Source organism: Leguminivora glycinivorella, chromosome Z (genome assembly GCF_023078275.1).
Source record: "Leguminivora glycinivorella isolate SPB_JAAS2020 chromosome Z, LegGlyc_1.1, whole genome shotgun sequence".
Taxonomy (NCBI): Eukaryota; Metazoa; Arthropoda; class Insecta; order Lepidoptera; family Tortricidae; genus Leguminivora; species Leguminivora glycinivorella.
In genome coordinates this window covers 18010172-18028625 of record NC_062998.1, presented here as the reverse complement: position 1 = coordinate 18028625, position 18454 = coordinate 18010172, and the positions used below count along the sequence as shown (strand labels likewise).

Genomic DNA, 18454 nt, shown 5'->3' with positions numbered 1-18454 from the left:
AAGCAAACCGACAGCGCCAGCCGTCGTCGAGCGCCATCATTATTTACATACATAATATAATCACACCTGTATCCCATAAAGGGGTAGGCAGAGCACATGAACTACTAAGTTTCAGTGCCACTCGTGGCAAAAAGGGGTTGAAAGAAATCCAAATTGTGACGTTGCAGTGACAGGTTGCCAGCCTCTCGCCTACGCCACAATTTAACCCATATCCCACAGTCGACTTCTACGACACCCACGGGAAGAAAGGGGGTGGTAAAATTCTTAACCCGTCACCACACGGAATGATCTGCCCGAAGCCGGACTCTGAACTCGAAGTTGGCACGTCTATGAGTTCAATTATTAAATGAGGGAACAGGTGGACGTTACGTACACTTCTTCGAACATGAGGTTAGAGAGGATGCGCGAGCTATATCGGCGTGTGGCTTGCTAGTCAAGCGCGACGTGTCATGTGTGCGGTGACCATCAGTTGCCTCCGCAGTCCGCACTCCACACGGAAACAGCTCGCCATGGGTGTATTTATAGCGCAACTGTATTTAGTGCTGTGGTACCATGGTAAAAACAAATTAACAAACCTTAAGTACTTAACTTTAAACAACGGGTAAAAAAATAACCCGTAGACCCCCTGAAGGGTGGATCAAAGCAGTAGGAGCACGAGCTTTGTGGTGGGCGATATAATATAAACCAACCAAAACACTGCCATTTTTCTCATTGTATGACAGTAATCTCTATGATATGATGATATGATCTAATAAACAGCCCGCCGTAGGATATTAAAGGAACCTTTGAAGCGCTATGAGGGGCGGATTAGGCCTATGGAATTCTTTCATGACGCTGATGGTGTTAGATCTAAGTACATATGTAATAATATTAATTGTTAACTACTTTTTAGGATACGTTCTAGCTGGTCAAAACATGTCCCATGGATGACACGGCTGTGATTGTCATTGATTACCTATTATTATAAATTATACACGACCTATCAAAGTATACAGTTATATAATACATATGTTTCATTATAATGTTATTATTTACGCTTTAGGGTCCCCCCACATCTAGCGTCTCGCGAGCGCCGCGTCGGGCCAACTGTATGGAAAAAGACGCCGCGTCGACGCGGCGTCAGGCTTTGCCCATACAGTTGGCCCGACGCGACGCTCGCGAGGCGCTAGATGTGAGGGGACCCTTACTCCCAATACCTTCAGCGTTTTATTTTACTTTGCAGTCCACCTTCAATCCACGATGGGGAGGATTTGATCAGTGTGCAGAGTTGTATTAAACTTTATGTAACTAAAATGGCGTACGATAACGCTTACCTTCTAAATGAGCCCTAAAAAGCAAGTAGGAACAACAAAGAAGCAGAAGTTCTTTTTATATGATATTCGAATTTTAGCTACGATTTGGGGCACATTTAGGCCCACTTTCACCAACCACTTTGTTAGTGGGTTGTCATCGGTCAAATTCCATATAAAATGGTGGGTTAACCCTCCATTTTCGTTGGTGCAAGTGGCCCTTAGGGTAATAATTTAAAACCAATCAAATGTTGGTAATAATAATAATAAAACATGTGTTTGGGTGATTTCACATTTATTGTAGAATGTCAGCTGAGCCAAGTGGCGTTACATTAGAACTTATCCACCAACTGCAAGACGTGTTGCTGCTCCTGCCGCAAGTACTCCGCTTCGTCCTCGCCTGCGCCCGCGTCGCCCAGGTTGCCAGCGTATTCTGTGCAAACAAATTATGTCTAATATTGTTTAAAGTCAACACAGACTTTAAGTGGGTGCTGTGATAACATGCATAACGTTGTGATTGAAATAGTAGCCAAAAGAAATTTTAATTTTTTTTTGCTCTGTTGCGGAGTTGTACCAATGAGGAGGCACACTCAAAGGTTGTGACAGATGGCGACACCTTATTAGCCACCTTATTACCATCACGTGCGCAGACTTCTGGCCGAAGGGTGTGGTATTTCGGCGGTTCCGGGGCAACCTGCCGAATCCTACGCCGAGTCAGACGACGCAACGGAGCCGCGCTGTTACGTCGTCGCCCAAATGTAATGTTTAATTTGTTTATTTTTTGTATGTCTTTTCTATTTTTTTTTGTGAGTCATGTTTTGTATTTTGTAGTTTCACAGTGCCTTGGTGTAAACTGTAATGCTGTGTTACTTTTTGATTAAATAAATAAATAAATTAGTCCATTGCACAAATAAAGAATTTCACACGTGAGAGTGAGATGATATTTTTTCTCTCTCACATATGAATGACAGTGACATGCCTAGGCACTAGTAAGCCACCTGCACGGGCGCTGCCTGGCGGGATAAAATGTCAGTTAGCCTCCTCATTCATTTTATGGAGCAATACGTCATTAATGACACCGACTCAACTATAAGTACTGTAACCTGATTTTTACCACAAAAGATATACAAATATTTTCTTCAACCTAGCGTTTTACCGGCCTAACACCAGGGTCCTATCTAAAAGATATACAAAGATAAAAGAAATTACTATTCATTCCTCTAAAGCTGTCTCTCTCTATCTCTGAATGATAAATATGTTGAGTTATGGAAGGCTGGCTTTGTGGTAGGATTTGAATGGAAGGAATGGAATTTTATTACGTCTTAGCGAAGTTCTACTATAGCCTCGTAGCGCCCACCATACAACATTTTTGCTAGAGAATTTTGATTCTTATTTATTGTACTTGAGATTGAATTCCATTTCATTTGTTCGAAAAATTTTAGAAACAAAAGAAATTATATTTTATTTGTTTACATGAAAGTTAAAATTCCATTGAAACCAAATGTACTTCAGAAAGTACATTGGGCGCCAAGAGGATAGTTACAAGTGTTAACTGTTATTGCCATGATTACGGTCCCCTGAGTCACGCTGGTTTTATGCAAAATTATGCTGCTGAAATTATGCAAGCATGCATGTAGTCCATGTTTGTAGGTGGCAAATTAAGGAAAGGGCTTGTCAAAACCAGAAAAATGCATGTTGGCATAGTTTAAGTAGCATATTTTTTGCATAAAACCAGCGTGACTCAGGAGACCGTAACCATGGCAATAACAGGCAAGAAAAAGTTAATTCACCCAAGTATTACTTATATAATCAAATCATGTCATGTTCTGTTTTAGCTACGTATTCTAAATTTTAGTTATTTTAACCCTTTGACCGCCAAGAACGCCTAAAAGCGTCGTATGCTGTCGTACCCACGACGCCACCAACGCCTAAAGTTGCTATGGCGGAAGCTGTCAAAGCAATTGTCCTGCTGACAGATAAGGTTTATTTTCGTTATTTACTAGTAGAGGTATTGGCTTGTAGGCCACATTTTGACGCGTCATTGACGTATCATTTTGCTATTTTTGTTATTATTGTTATTAAAAACAATAATAACAAAACTTTTTTACCTCTCATGACGTGCCGGATAATCTTTAAGGAACCGCCGCGCAGCGATAACACGCGCTGTACTCGCTGTTTGATCGTCGGCGGGCCTGCTGTGCACACCTGAAAAATTGTGGTTTTTACTTTTAATATAAAGCCGGGGCACATTGAAATCAATTATCATTATGGTTAATGCAGCGTATATATTCCATACAGGCACTACTTTTCTTTTTCTTTTCTTTTCTAATTCAGCACGCTATGTAAGTATTACGTCCACGTCAATTTTATTAGCGTACCTACATAATTGTCATTACGACATGCAGCGCCGGCCCGCGCACTCGATCAGGGTAGAGCGAGATATAGTTTTGGCGCCCCCTTGTTTAACCTTTTTTGGGGGGTTCGTTGCCAAAATGCTCAGAGATTCGCTGTTACTAAAATAGGTTACTAAAATATTTCTCATGCATGCTTACCGATAGAAATTGTTAGCGCGAGCAAAGCGAGCGCGAAAATTTTTCCTATTATTTATGGGGGGAGGGGGGGGGGGGGCTTGATTCTATAAAAGCCCCTGGCTATCATAGGACAAATGTACGCGAGGTTAATGCTTTCCTGTGCGGCGTGTTCATTGAGTAGTGGACAAGAACAAATGGCTGTGATGAAACAAAAGAGGCCAAAAACCAAGCTCTAGCCCTAGAACAAGGAACCAATAACTGATAACAGTCAGATTTGAGCTTTAGTTCAGGGCCAAGGCAAGGCATGGGAGAGAAAAGCAAATTTCAGCAATGGCCAACTTGGACAGACATTGAGAAGTCGAGAAGTTCAACTCTAATTGCAAAACTGCAGAAGAGCAAAGCTTGGAATTAAATAGGTTAATAGGCGAGACGACTAATTAGTCTAAGTCTCAAAAACTAATTAGTCCGTCAGTTAGATTATCAAAGAATTTTAGGCAAGTATTTTTTCTTATTTCTCGTAAACGAAAAATGACAACGGTTCACTGCGGTGAAGTTACGCCTAGGTGCAATTTTTACTTATTGTATTTTTTCATTATTAGAAATAAAAAATTGCGCCTCTGTGAGACGTTTTGCGCCTTTGGCTTTAAGAGGAACTCCGCTTTGAATTGTGGATAAACACTGAGCGTTTGGATAGCGACGCAACATTGTCTTTGTCGTACGCTTCCCAACAATGTGGTTCGTCAAGAGCTAGAAACATCTTTCGCGGCGCCCTAGCAACTGTAGCAACAGCTCCCACCTTATGAATGTGGTACATGGTGGCATTGTGGTGCAACTTTTCAGATAATCTGAATCACAATTAAAAATCTAGATTTTCAATATCTGAATAAATTTCATTTCCGGCTCCTCTCGCCATTGGGCTATGTGTGCGCCCACGCAATGACGATTTTGGCGCCCCCTTACCATTCGGCGCCTAGAGCGGCCGCTCCACTCGCTCTACCCTTAATCCGGCCCTGACGACATGACATAGTCATGACCACTAGCAGTATGTCATGACCACTAGCAGTGAGAGTATGTCGCCGCGAGATATATGACACGTCTTCTTCGAACTGTATAAATGACATAAGGACGGGTAGTCTATCTCGCGGCGATATACTCCCGCGGCAGTCATGTACTAGCCCTGCTGGGCCCGTAACTTTCACGCCGATGACATAAATTTGACGTCACGCTGCATATAGGATGATTCAAGAGTTTTATTTAATAATTAATCATTATTCTTCAATCATTTTAATCATGACTTCAATACTAATCTATTCATACGTAAAATAATGAATACCTACTTGATACGTGAATAGTAAATTAAATAATTTGTTTATTTTTATACATACCTTTTATTAAATAGTTTTGTTACCATATTTCCATAAATTATAAAAACAAAACAAAATTGTTTCCTTTTCGTTTCACGTATCAAGTAGGTATTAATTATTTCACGTATGAGTAGCTCACTTATGAAGTGACATGATTAAATTGATTGATGAATAATGATTAATTATTACAATAAAATTATCATCGTATATCGTCATCGGCATGAATATTACGGGCCCTGGACATGAAGTTTAAAATAAAATGTCATGCCAAATTAAGTTGGACGGCGTACATTGCCGCTTGATCAGACTTCAAAAAATAATTACTTTTAATAATTAACACTTTTTAACAAAATTATTATCCTTTACGATTCGTATGATCAGACACTATAACTGGATACATTATTTGCCCGTATGGAATCCACACGCTGTATAAGGATATGGCATATAATTAACCGGGCAACTAAAATATTAATCGGGAAGTTATGTCGGGCATACAATAATATAATTTGGCTGTGTTTTAATATAGTGGCGACAAAAAAAATAAATGAGCCTCAAATATTAAGCATCATTATTATTGAAAAAACGGCAGCAAATTTCAAGCGACAAAAATATTGCCGAAGAACATTAAACAATACTTTGGCGACTAAAATAATAATTGGCACCTAGTATTGTAAAGCGTAAGATTTTTAATATTTTGTAGTCATATAGATGTTAGCACCTAAATAATTATACTTAGCTCATTGTTTAAAGTAGTATTTAAATTGCAGAGGCAACTAAAAAAAATATTGAGAAGTAGGTTTTTTTAAAACAGATATAAAATCGTTTCTTTATGGAAAGGATGGTCTCATCGGAAGATCAGCGCTGGAAGTCACCAGCAACACGCTGAGGTGAGGCCATTTCGTGGCACTTCATTCCTTTGTGTCTTTTGTTATTATGTGTATTTTATCTTGCCTGTGTTCACGAATAAATGTGTATTCTATTCAAACATCGTATTTGCGACCCGTAAACGACGGGTAGTATTTAAATATCTCGACTCACATCTATCTTCGAGCGAGTTGCAAGCGAGGGAACGTGTACCAAATCATTTTATAATAAGTAAACAGCAAAAAGGAGTGTATAAGCTTCTAATGGGTCGGTAACGCGCATATGATGATACCCCATGAGTTGCAGGCATCCATAGGTTACGGTGACCGCTTTCCATCAGGCCGATCGTGTGCTTGTTTGCCACCGACGTGGTATTCAAAAAAATTGCCATATCGTATAGTATAATACAAGAGCAGAATTATTTCCTGCTAGCAAAAAGTGGGTTAGGGTTAGGTTATTTTTAGGGTTCCGTAGTCAACTAGGAACCCTTATAGTTTCGCCATGTCTGTCTGTCCGTCCGTCCGTCCGCGGATAATCTCAGTAACCGTTAGCACTAGAAAGCTGAAATTTGGTACCAATATGTATATCAATCACGCCAACAAAGTGCAAAAATAAAAAATGGAAAAAAATGTTTTATTAGGGTACCCCCCCTACATGTAAAGTGGGGGCTGATTTTTTTTTCATTCCAACCCCAACGTGTGATATATTGTTGGATAGGTATTTAAAAATTATTAAGGGTTTACTAAGATCGTTTTTAGATAATATTCATATTTTCGGAAATAATCGCTCCTAAAGGAAAAAAAAGTGCGTCCCCCCCCCCTCTAACTTTTGAACCATATGTTTAAAAAATATGAAAAAAATCACAAAAGTAGAACTTTATAAAGACTTTCTAGGAAAATTGTTTTGAACTTGATAGGTTCAGTAGTTTTTGAGAAAAATACGGAAAACTACGGAACCCTACACTGAGCGTGGCCCGACACGCTCTTGGCCGGTTTTTTTTTAGTAAAATATAAGTCCTACCAAATTTGCTAAGTATGGCATAATTCTTAGGTACTTTGTATGAACAAAACAACGATAGCAAAAAGGAAATGAAATACAGTCCCAGAGGCATGCATCCCCAACACACATGACTCGCTATCAAAACAGAAATAGGAAGAATATGGACAACTTTTTACCGCCTAAATATTATGCAAACAAACATCTACGGAAGTATTCTTAATTTAGAAGATTATTTTGCTCAGGGTTCGAAAATATAATAAATATCAAAATATCGGATATTTATGATATATATCGGATATATATCAACTTTGATATATATCCATTTTGTATGGAAGGCATAGCAGTATTTTGTTGCATTATTTATGAATACAAATTCAGATAAGGAAAATTCTACTAAAAAACAGAACATTTAGTAGAAAAACAGTAACAAACACAAAAAAAACTATATTTTTAACAATGTCACATTTTTTAAACCATTTTTGTATTGCAATATTTATAAACAAATGATAAATATCGGATATTTATATCCATTGATATATAATCGTCGAACCCCGCTTGATATATATCCATTGGATATATATCCTCGAACCCTGATTTTGCTCATTAACATTATGCCAGCATAAGATTCGATATTATAAAATCTGCGAAACGATTTATGTCAAAGCATATTCTGAGTAAGGTTTTCCTGTCAAAAAAATTAATCTTTCAGAATAATTCAGAGTGATAAGTTAAGACTGTGTAAGGCCGGCCTTAGATTCGATAGAGTAAACGTCATGAAAAGTTAAATTAATTGTATAGACGAAGTTGCCAGCACCCCCAAATACCTAATTTCTTACCCATAAGTATAATATTTTGTCGACCGTTATATTTTATAACAATCCTTTTTTTTATTAAAATGACAGCTCAGGTGATGAGTGCCGATGTATAAATTTTAAATGTACTTTTTATGTTATTTTGCTACATAAATATTTTAAAAGAACTGTATATTTTATATTAATAGACAGCCGTTTTCCTATTAAACTGTATCTCTTAAATTGTTTCCAATATAATAATTCAGTTGCCAAATAAATAGTTGATACTCGCGTCTGAATAAACCGTAGCCGTAATGACATTAAAATGCTACCTCATATTGAAATATTTCGAGGCCCAATTTTAGTCGCCAAACTATTATTTTTGATACCCATTTCTATGGTTATTTAGTCGCCCGGTTAAATACGTGCCTAAGGATATTACCTCTAGTATAATTCTGTCGACGAGTTGCAAACTAAACAGCCCACCAGTGAGCCTCTTGAAGTACTGCGCGTCGTCAGCCAAATCTTCACCTGCTTGCTGTTAACATTTAAAATGTCGTAAGTACAAACTATAAAGTCGTCGCCACTACAGTCGTCTAAGGCGTACATTAACGCAGCATAATATCCTAACCTCTTGGGGTTTCACGTAAAATAAAAAATAAAATCCTATGAGACGCTGACAGAAAACTGTGCCAACTTATGTAGGACCGATATCCCATACATTACTTGCGATATCTTGGATTTTTTCATTGAAATCCTTCCGAGATCCGATATCGGATCGGATAATGTGAAAACGGACTTACGCTCACGTTTGCATTTTTTTACTGAATAGCTCATTTCACTCAAACCCTCCCTTGGACTTCTAATTACTTTCGATAGAATTTGAATCTTAGTTCAATGGAAATGTTTTGTTTTGTTTCACGGCACCTTAGGGCCAGTTGCATTCTAGGGTTAGTCAAGCAAATCGATGTTAACTGTTCGTACAGTACAATTCATGGGTTACGTACAGTACATTCGCTTCGGGTTAAAAATTTAACTTGTTAAGGCCCACTTGCACCAACCACTTAACTCAGGGTTAGTGGGCTGTCATCTGTCGAATTCCATATGAAATGGTGGGTTAACCCTCCGTTTTCGTTGGTGCAAGTGGCCCTAAGGGCGACTTGCACCACCCGCTTAACACAAGGTTAGTGGGCTGTCAACTGTCAAATTTCATATAAAATGGTGGGTTAACCCTCCCTCTTGAATTTTTTCCATTGAAATCCTTCCGACATCCGATATCGGATCGGATAATGTGAAAACGGACTAAAACGTGCAAATGCCTCTTTAATGAGTAAGCGCTTTTTATCTGTTATGTACATTTGCAAACAAAAGTGATTAGTATCGTCTTTGATATAGACTCATCATCCTCCTTGCGTTATCCCGGCATTTGCCACGGCTCATGGGAGCCTGGGGTCCGCTTTGACAACTAATCCCAAGATTTGGCGTAGGCACTAGTTTTAAGAAAACGACTGCCATCTGACCTTCCAACCCGAAGGGTAACTAGACCTTATTGGAATTAGTCCGGTTTCCTCACGATGTTTTCCTAGTCTAGATTTTAGTCATTGATAATATATAGACTAAAATCGTTAAATAATGACTGAGAGCATGACTGATTCATGTATTTACCTCCATTTCTTTCTCAGTGCGATCCACCTTGTCCATGTACTTGAAGTGCAGCTCAAGGAGCCTGTCGACTTTTTCGTAGTCGTTTTCAGTAAACTTAGCTAGGAGTCTTTGCCTCTGGCTACCTTGGCAATTGCGAAGCATTGAGGATATAATGGAAACAACATGCTCTGTAACAAGTAATGTGGGTCAACAGGTCAACAAATTATTCAATGAAAGCATACAAGGGTACAATATATACTACATATCGCAAGGAGAGTTGTGATGAAAGATTAGACTCAAATAGCTACTTAGTGTAGTTAGTGTACTAATCGCGAAATCAGTGTTGAATGACAGACTGAACGAATGCTTGCTGCCAGAAATTAAACTAAACATAATTTAAAACGAAACCATTATTGAAACTTTTTGGTTGCCTGAAACCACAAAGTTGGTCGTTCAAAATGTTCAAATGGCTATCAGTAGCAGGATTTAAAAAGTTAGTGATTTTATATTTGTGTGTAAAGTCCACATACACATTATAAATATAATAATAAATTTAGAATTTCAATGAGATTAAAATTATAAAAAGTTACCTTCATGTTGGTCAACAGTCAATAGTCGCTTCTTTTTAGGAGTCTTCATGAATAGGGGAAACACGGTGCGTAGTCCTAAAATGTCTACGAATTTGTTACAGTTGTCGCGGCCGTCCGGGCCCGTTAACGCGTGGCTGAGTACCTTCAGAGATCCATTACGCGACATTTTCTTTTCCCTAGAAAATAATAATAGTACCACTTAGTAATGAGCACGCCAATCATGCCACATAATACATATATGTATTGTATATATGTAATGTACTAGACTAAGCCAACTCTGCATTTGTAATACATTAACATTACATACATTTAGTTATGTTCAAGTTGCAAAGTTGTCTTAGACAGACTAAGTGTTCCATGTACTATAACTAATTATTTCAATTAATTTATGTATGTTGATAAACAATGGGTTAAAAAAAATCATACATTACATAATGTCATCTAAGTAACGGTAAAAATCTTAAGCAAACGTTGAAAAACGCAGCATGTTAAAGGCTTTGGAGATGTTTTGTTGAATAAATGAATGAGGATCAATTAGTTAGGCAGGTCGGTGGTATACCTGAGCATAAGGTTCATGAGCTGCAGGCCCTCACCGCGCAGGAAGCGGTCGCGGTTGGAGGGCTCCATGAGAGCGCAGCACAGCGAGTCGAACATGTTCTCCATCGCCTCCTGCTCCTCCGCACCGTTCGGGTCGTGCCGCTTGTAGAACTGTCCAGTACACATTCAATCATTAGTAAACGCTATCTATAAAGTGCAACTATGAATAATTAATAAATATGCAGCACACCAGATTTTGTGAATGCTGTGATATGGCGAGCTCGAAACAAATCTTACCGCCAGCTGTTGCAGGAGCACATCAATTCCATCCAGTTCACCCAATAGCTTGCGATTAGCAGGTACAGTATGTAATAGAATGGATAAGATCTCTGTCGCATATAGTTTATTCGCGTCAAATGGAACCTTCATCTGGAACCAATAACAAAAACATTACTAAAGTGAATTGCAAATTAAATAATAACATCTGTAACCTATCTCAGTTTAACAATAAGTTATACCTTTAATCTTTTTAGTATCCATTGTAAGAATCCCTGTTTTGCAACATCTTCACATGTGGCTGGTCGAAATTCAGCCATATTCTCTATTATAGCTAGAAAAAAAAACAATTATACACAAAATATCATGGATGTTGTATCAAAAAAACTATTAATAATAAGTAAGACAAAACATATGCATTACCAAGTGTGTTGTGGACAGCATCCCTCTCATCAGGAATTTGCTCGTCAAGGCGTGCAAGGTTGTGGAGCAGCAGTGCCGGGGCTTCCGCGTCCACCAGCGCATTTATCAACTCCTCGGCGCCTTCCTCACTTTCGTGAAGAATGTCTACATCTGACAGTTCCTAGACATATCAAGCATATTCTAATTCTGCATATAAAAAGCCCATAGAAAAATGTGCACAGTGGTGACCTACTGTATGTAACTTGAGGGTTGGGCCTTACAAAGTCCCTCATTATGTCCCTCATCGAGAGGGCGCCACTGAGCGATAGAGCAGTTTGAATTTGAAAGCTCCTCAGAATTTTATTTATTTTCACGAATTAAACTATTATTTTATATATAAATTTGATACCAAATTAATCTTTGTGCTATTGACAAACTAAGTTACGATATTTTCTTTAAATAAATGGCACCAACGATGGCAAAACAAGCGACAAAAGCAGCGGCCGTTACAAGGTTAGTGGAAGAGGTCTCGAACCTTAAAAATCAGATATCAGAAATGAAAAACGAGATTATGCAGTGTAATAGTGTAATAAGTCAACAAAATAGACTACTTACATATCAAAGCAGGTGCATACAAAAAATCTTGAGCAATATCACTAACACTGAACTCCCACTGACGAATTCAAATGGCGAACACGAACTGCTTAATGAATCTGGCCCCGAAGGACTCATTTTTGTTGATAATGACGTACTGCTAGACACCAGCCGCCAAGATCACATACTGACACCAGTAACACCTGCGAATCAGTCAGTAGTTACCGTTGACGTAACCCAGGAGACAAAGAGCCCCGTGTTGCCGACCTCGGCGTCAGGACAGTCCACCCCGGTACAGCCCGGCACTACTGAGCTGCCTGAGGCGCGCCGACTCCGACCTCGGCGAGGCCCTGCTGCGTCAGAAGAGGGTAAGCCCAGCACGAAAAGGCAAGCTGACATCGCTCCAACTGCCCTCCTCCCCAGCGCCGCCCCTGCAGCAAATCCTGGGCCATCGACATCAGCTCCAGCACAGCACACTGTTCCAGCTCCACTGACGTCCAGCACCTGCAGCCTGCGTGCGGCAGGACCCCGTGTGGTCAGCCTTCACGTGTACAATCTCAGCGAGGCTACCACCACAGAGGATGTCGTCCGCCACGTCCAGGATCAGATGGGCATTGCGTCACCGGTTTGCCAACAGCTAGTGGTCACTCGTGGCAATTACACGTCGTTCCGTCTAGACGTGCCAGCCAACAAGGTGAAAGCTGCTAGGGATATTGCCAATTGGCCGACGGGGGTTGGCATACGGTATTTTAATATCGTACAGCCAAAAAACGCCAATGTCCAACGCGCCAGTACTGTGATGCGGTAACTACACAATTTACTGTTATTCACCAAAATGTTCGATCGATTTGTAGTAAAACATCGTTACTAGAACTATTATGTTATGATCAAAACCCAGACGTACTTGGATTAAGTGAAATTTGGTGCCGTAATAATGATTTAAAATGTGTTACGATAAGTGGGTACACGCTCGCAAACAGCTACTGCCGCGCTCGCGCAGACGCGCACGGCGGGGTAGCTCTTTTCTTACGCGACGATGTTCACTTTGTACCTCGCAACGACCTTCATAGTATTTGTGTCGCGTACCATATAGAATTTACTGCTGTTGAAATACCTTGTTACCATTTGATTATTATTGTATTATATAGGACATGTAATGGTGACTTTGACATTTATTTAGAAAAGCTCGAAATTTTATTAAGTAAACTAATTGACGAAAATAAAAAGTTCCTCATAGTCGGAGATCAAAATGTGGATTATTTATCTGACAACAGTTCGAGACGGCAGGTTGACGATATACTTGGTTGTTTTGGATGTTTGAATACTGTAACATTTCCTACTCGCGTAACAGAAGATAGCGCGTCATCCATTGATTGTGGATTAGCGAACTACGCGCGCGACTGCCTAACTGTATCGCCAGTGGACACTGCTATCAGCGATCACAACGCGCAGCTGTTTGTGTTTACTTTAGAAAGTGAGGTTCAAAAGTCCAAAGCAAATGAGATATTTGAACGCCGATTATTTAATACCGAATCTATTTATTCATTCTATACTGACATATCATATTATAATTTTAATTTTATTTATGATGATAATATTGACATTAATTCTAAATTTGACAAACTATTTAATATATTGACATATTATATAGATTTACATTTTCCTGTTAAAAAAATAACGTCAAAAAAAAAAATCACCAATTCCGTGGGCGACTGACGAGCTGTTTGGATACATGCAGAAACACCGCGACCTTCACGAACTACGACGTCAATATCCACATAACACTATCATATCGGACTGCATCGATCATTACTCGAAACTTATTAAGTCTGAGACGCTCCGCGCCCGACAAAATCACATTGAAACCAGACTAGCGGAAACAATGAATCCCTCGAAAGAATTGTGGAAGATCGTGAATGAGGAGATGGGTAAAAAATCTACCTCTCAGCCGGTCTGCATAAAAAATCGAGATGGTGGTGCATATATGTCCCAAGCGGAGGTTCCAAATGCCTTTAACTCGCACTTTTTAAACATAGCCAAAAACCATGCAGTAAGCAGCGATGAGCACCTATCCAAGCAGTACGTCAGTGGGCACTTGGGCAGCACTGATATACCGTCCTTCACATTTCCTTTTGTTACTCGTGAGCTTCTAGATAAAACCATAAAGTCAATGTTAAGGACCAGTACCACTGTCGATGTATATGACATGTCTTTAAATATCTTAATAAGTATTTGGCCTATTCTATCTGACATATTAGTAGTATTAATTAACGACATTTTTCATATTGGAATATATCCTAATGTACTTAAAAATACACGTGTGTGTCCGGTGTATAAAGGAAAGGGTGACAAGAGTGATGTACCTAATCAATTACAGGCCCATCACCGTCTCAAAAATTGTGGAGTCCATTATGTCATCTTCCCTAGTAAAATACTTAGAACAAAATGCTTTATTGACCGATAACCAGTACGCCTACAGACAAAACCGCTCCACTACTACAGCAGCACACAAAATTGTCGACTGCATTTTGACTAGTCTAGATGATAGGTACAAGATGGCTGCTGTACTGTGCGATTTGTCTAAGGCTTTTGACATTATTAGACATAATTTACTTTTAAATAAATTAAGAATGTATGGCATAAATGGGTCCGCACACAAATTGTTTGCATCGTTCTTGTCTGACCGTCAACAAGTGGTTAAAATGTCACTTAATGGCCAAAAACATGTATCAGAAACAGGCTACATTAATTTGGGTATTCCTCAAGGATCAGCGGCCGGAAATACGCTATTTTTACTATTTGTGAATGATCTGCCCTCTGCCATCACAAATGGACTGTCGGTGTTATTTGCAGATGACACCACCGTTGTTGTTAAAGCAAAAACACATGCGCAGTTGGCCGAGGCAATCAATGTAGCTTGTGAGCAATTACAAACATGGTTTTCATCTAATGGCCTACTGTTGAATATAGCGAAATCCAATGTGATGATATTTTCGGGACGCAACACCACAATACCTCCATGCTTAAGTAGCTGCCCAATGCCATCATGTAACGAAATCAAATTTTTTGGTTTTGTACTTGACTCGAATCTGAATTGGAAGTGCCATGTCGATCAGCTTTGTAATAGGTTGAGTAGTTCAATATTTGCATTAAAGAAACTACAACCATTGATATCACGGAAATCACTTAAAAATGTGTATTTTTCGCACTTTCACTCGTTGATATCATACGGTACACTGATTTGGGGAAATTCCACAGAGGCCAAGAGAGTACTGATTCTCCAAAAACGTGCGATCCGTTTACTGGCTGGAATTAAACAAACATGTCACTGTAAAGAACTTTTTCAAAAGTATGGTATAATGACGCATTTTTCGTTATACATTTTTCAAGTTTTGATGTTCGTACGGAGAAACTTGTCTATGTTCAAACGCGTCGAAGTCATAGGCAAGCAGATCAGATCGACGGGAAGACTGCGAACAGTGCCGCGTCGCATGGCACTTTCATGCAAGAACCCACGAGTAATAGGCCCTACTTATTACGAACACCTACCCGCCGAATTAAGAACTGAGGTATCTGACGAAGCATTGAAACGGCAATTGAGGAACTTTTTATTGAATAATCCATTATATTCAGTAGATGAATATATGGAATTAAAATTGTAATAACCTGCTTTAAATTGTTTTGACATAGTTTTAATTTTACTATGACGATCACTACTTATGAGATACCTGCCTATTAGATTTTAATTTGACCTGTATTTTATTGTTTACATATTTACTGAATGACGGTAGTTTTGAAATACCATTTGAAATTCAAATTGTTCTTTCATGTTTTCTATTGCTTATGCTTATCATTGACATAAATATTATTGTACCTCTTATATGTTTGCATGCCTAATTATAATTATCATTATTGACGATCATAATGTAAATTCATATAGGTTAACGTAGATTAATTTATACTGTAATTTATCATTATGTAATAAATAAACTAAACTAAACTAAACTATGTACAGTAGGTTTTTTTTCTGTTTTTCTGTGTAACAGTTATATATCATATCATTGAGTGACTTAATTTCCACTACACCCCCTTAATATGCAGGGTTATTTTATTGCTAAAATAAACATGCTTAACAATGGTTAAAATTAGGGACGAATGTCGCATGTGTCACATTCGCGAATGCGAATATTCAGAATGCGAATGTGCGAATGCGAATATCGCTGAATTTCATAAAAAACCAAAATAAAAACCAAGCAATCACCAACAACCCGCTAGGTAAAAATGCTTACTATTGGTCAAAATGCCGAGTACGAACTTCACCTATCTGAGAGAATTTGAGCTATCTGCGCATGCGCGAGTCGACAGTCGACAAGTAGCAATTGGAGCGGCCGGCGCGGGCGAGGAACAAGCTGCGACTTGCACATATTCGCATTCGCAAAACATTCGCATCGTTTGAAGCGAATGCGAATGTCAATGCAAATGTTTAAAAGAATACGAATCTTTCGCGTATGCGAATGCAAATATTCGTAACATCCCTAGTTAAAATACAGTGAGCTAAAACTATTTGTAACGAATTATCCATACCTGTAAAAGGTGGACCACTTTTGTTGAAATATCTGTGTTATCATGAGATAGCAACTCCAACAGGGAATTTATACATTTCAGTTCAACCAACAATGGATACTGATCAGGGACTGTTGCTACAGCGCTGAGGTCCTGTAACAATATTTACAATATTATGAATTTGTATTTATATCTTGCACTAATATATGTATATCAATATCTAACTTTTTACAGACATATCATTTTACTGAGCACTAAATAGTTACTAATGACTTTATTCATAAATGCTGTATAAACCTGAATTAACTAAAAATTGTTTCATTATTTATTTATGTAATCAAAATGTAACACATTATTACAGTTTACACAAAGGCACTGTGAAACTACAAAATACAAAACAAGACACAAACAATAAATAATACAAATGAAACATTAGATTTGGGTGACATAACATTATCTGATTCTTTGTCATGTTGACTTTGGTCTTTATAAGAAAGGGACAAAATACTTTTTTTAAGTAATCAGTTCAGTAACTTTTTTATAAGGGGGTATATGTAGTATTTTCTTACTCTGCCTAAGCTCGGGAAACATTTCACATAAAGTTCAGAAAGGCTTCTGTCCCTCAACCAAGATATTTTCAAATATTAGAAGATCTTACTTATTACTCAATAAATAAAACATCAAGGAAAATTAATGTCATTTTTGATTTGGTTATTTCAATCATGCAGCTTTCATATATCAGTTCCAACATTATACCTGTAATGCTTCATGCAAGTCTATTTCACTTTCCATAAACTTTTCAGGCTGGTCTGGAAACTTAATCCTCATCTCTCTATTCTTTAAAGCTTTCTTCTCAAACAGTAGTACTAATTTCTTTACTCCATTTTCATCCAATACTTCACCCTGTTAAATCAACAAATGTGAATTCTGTTGATAAAAGCCGAGTCCACACAGAGCGAGGCATATCCGAAGTCAATGTGCTCATGCGATGAACAAACAATGTAGACGTGCCTTGGCCGGGGCAGGGTGCGTAGCCGACCAAACCATGCCTCGGCGGAGGCACATCTACATAGCACATTCATCGCTGGAGCACACTGCCTCGGGGCGTGCCTCGCTCTGTATGGACCTGGCTAAAAATGTAACAAGATAAAATTATAATACATTTATTATTCCAGAAACAAGTGTAATATTAAAATTGAATATGTATTATACATTTCAATTACATTTGTGAGTGTGCACGGAAAACATCCCACTTTGTCGATTGCTATAAAGCCGCTTTGTCAGTTTATTCATATAAAGATACAAGTAAATCTCGCCTTAATGGTAACCGACAAAGTGGGACGTTTTACTAAACACACTCACATTTAATTATAAAAACATGGTGTGTATGCTGTAGTAAATGATCTCAATACCTGTGTGGCTTCTGTTTCAACAAATCGAAGGATATCTTCTCGTTCTTTATCTGTTATCGAAGGCTCATTAGGCAGGCTGGTACTCGATGCTACCATGTGGGGCTCGACTTTCGATTTCTTAAGGCGACGCGCCTTTGACGCTCTCGAATTTTCATCATCTGAATAGTCACTGTCGTCTTCGGTTGGCCTCTTTGGCGTCGGTACTGGCTAAATATCATAAGATAGTGAAAATTACTAATTATGCAGTGCCACAAATAAATCCTTTCAAACAAACAATAAAAGTACTCACTTTGAAGGAAAGCAGTTCCCCTACATCCATTTTAACTTAACACTAGTGGTGTACGTTCTGTATCATAAAGTTAACAATCCATGCAGCAGCAAAAAACAACAAAATTAAGAAGATCACAACTTGATTTACATAAACGCAGTGAACACTCAGTGCATGTTCAATGCAATGCAATATTTCGGCGAAATGTCAGATTTTCTGTAATCATAGACTAGTAATCATATTTTTTAAAATACTCGTTTACTTTTATAACCGGCAGCACAAGCTTTTTTGCCAACTGCGATAGGCTAGTTAAATCTACACGTTGTAACC

General features: G+C 38.5%; 1 protein-coding gene across 2 annotated transcripts; it reads right to left on the bottom strand.

Annotated features, from left to right (window-relative positions):
* Positions 1-1553: 1553 nt before the first annotated feature.
* LOC125241500 (beta-catenin-like protein 1) lies at positions 1554-18446 on the bottom strand. 2 transcript variants are annotated; one of them, XM_048150017.1, is made up of 13 exons: positions 18146-18445; positions 17857-18063; positions 17201-17347; positions 16466-16597; positions 11309-11468; positions 11128-11219; positions 10907-11038; positions 10632-10780; positions 10073-10248; positions 9504-9670; positions 8281-8376; positions 3398-3494; positions 1554-1722 (listed from the first exon to the last, which is right to left on the bottom strand). In XM_048150017.1, the coding sequence occupies exons 1-13, from the start codon at positions 18173-18175 to the stop codon at positions 1622-1624; spliced, it is 1686 nt and encodes a 561-aa protein (XP_048005974.1). In that variant the 5' UTR covers positions 18176-18445; the 3' UTR covers positions 1554-1621. The 2 variants fall into 2 exon arrangements, with proteins under 2 accessions (XP_048005974.1, XP_048005975.1); XM_048150018.1 differs by lacking the exon at positions 17201-17347 and having other exon boundaries at positions 18146-18446.
* Between the last annotated feature and the right edge of the window lie 8 nt (positions 18447-18454).

Coding starts and splice junctions, on each gene's coding strand:
- LOC125241500 (XM_048150017.1), bottom strand. CDS start 18,175: ATGGATGTAGGGGAACTGCTTTCCTTCAAA. Junction 18,064..18,145: donor GGGAACTGCTTTCCTTCAAA/GTGAGTACTTTT, acceptor TATGATATTTAG/CCAGTACCGACGCCAAAGAG. Junction 10,781..10,906: donor TGCTCCTGCAACAGCTGGCG/GTAAGATTTGTT, acceptor TGTACTGGACAG/TTCTACAAGCGGCACGACCC.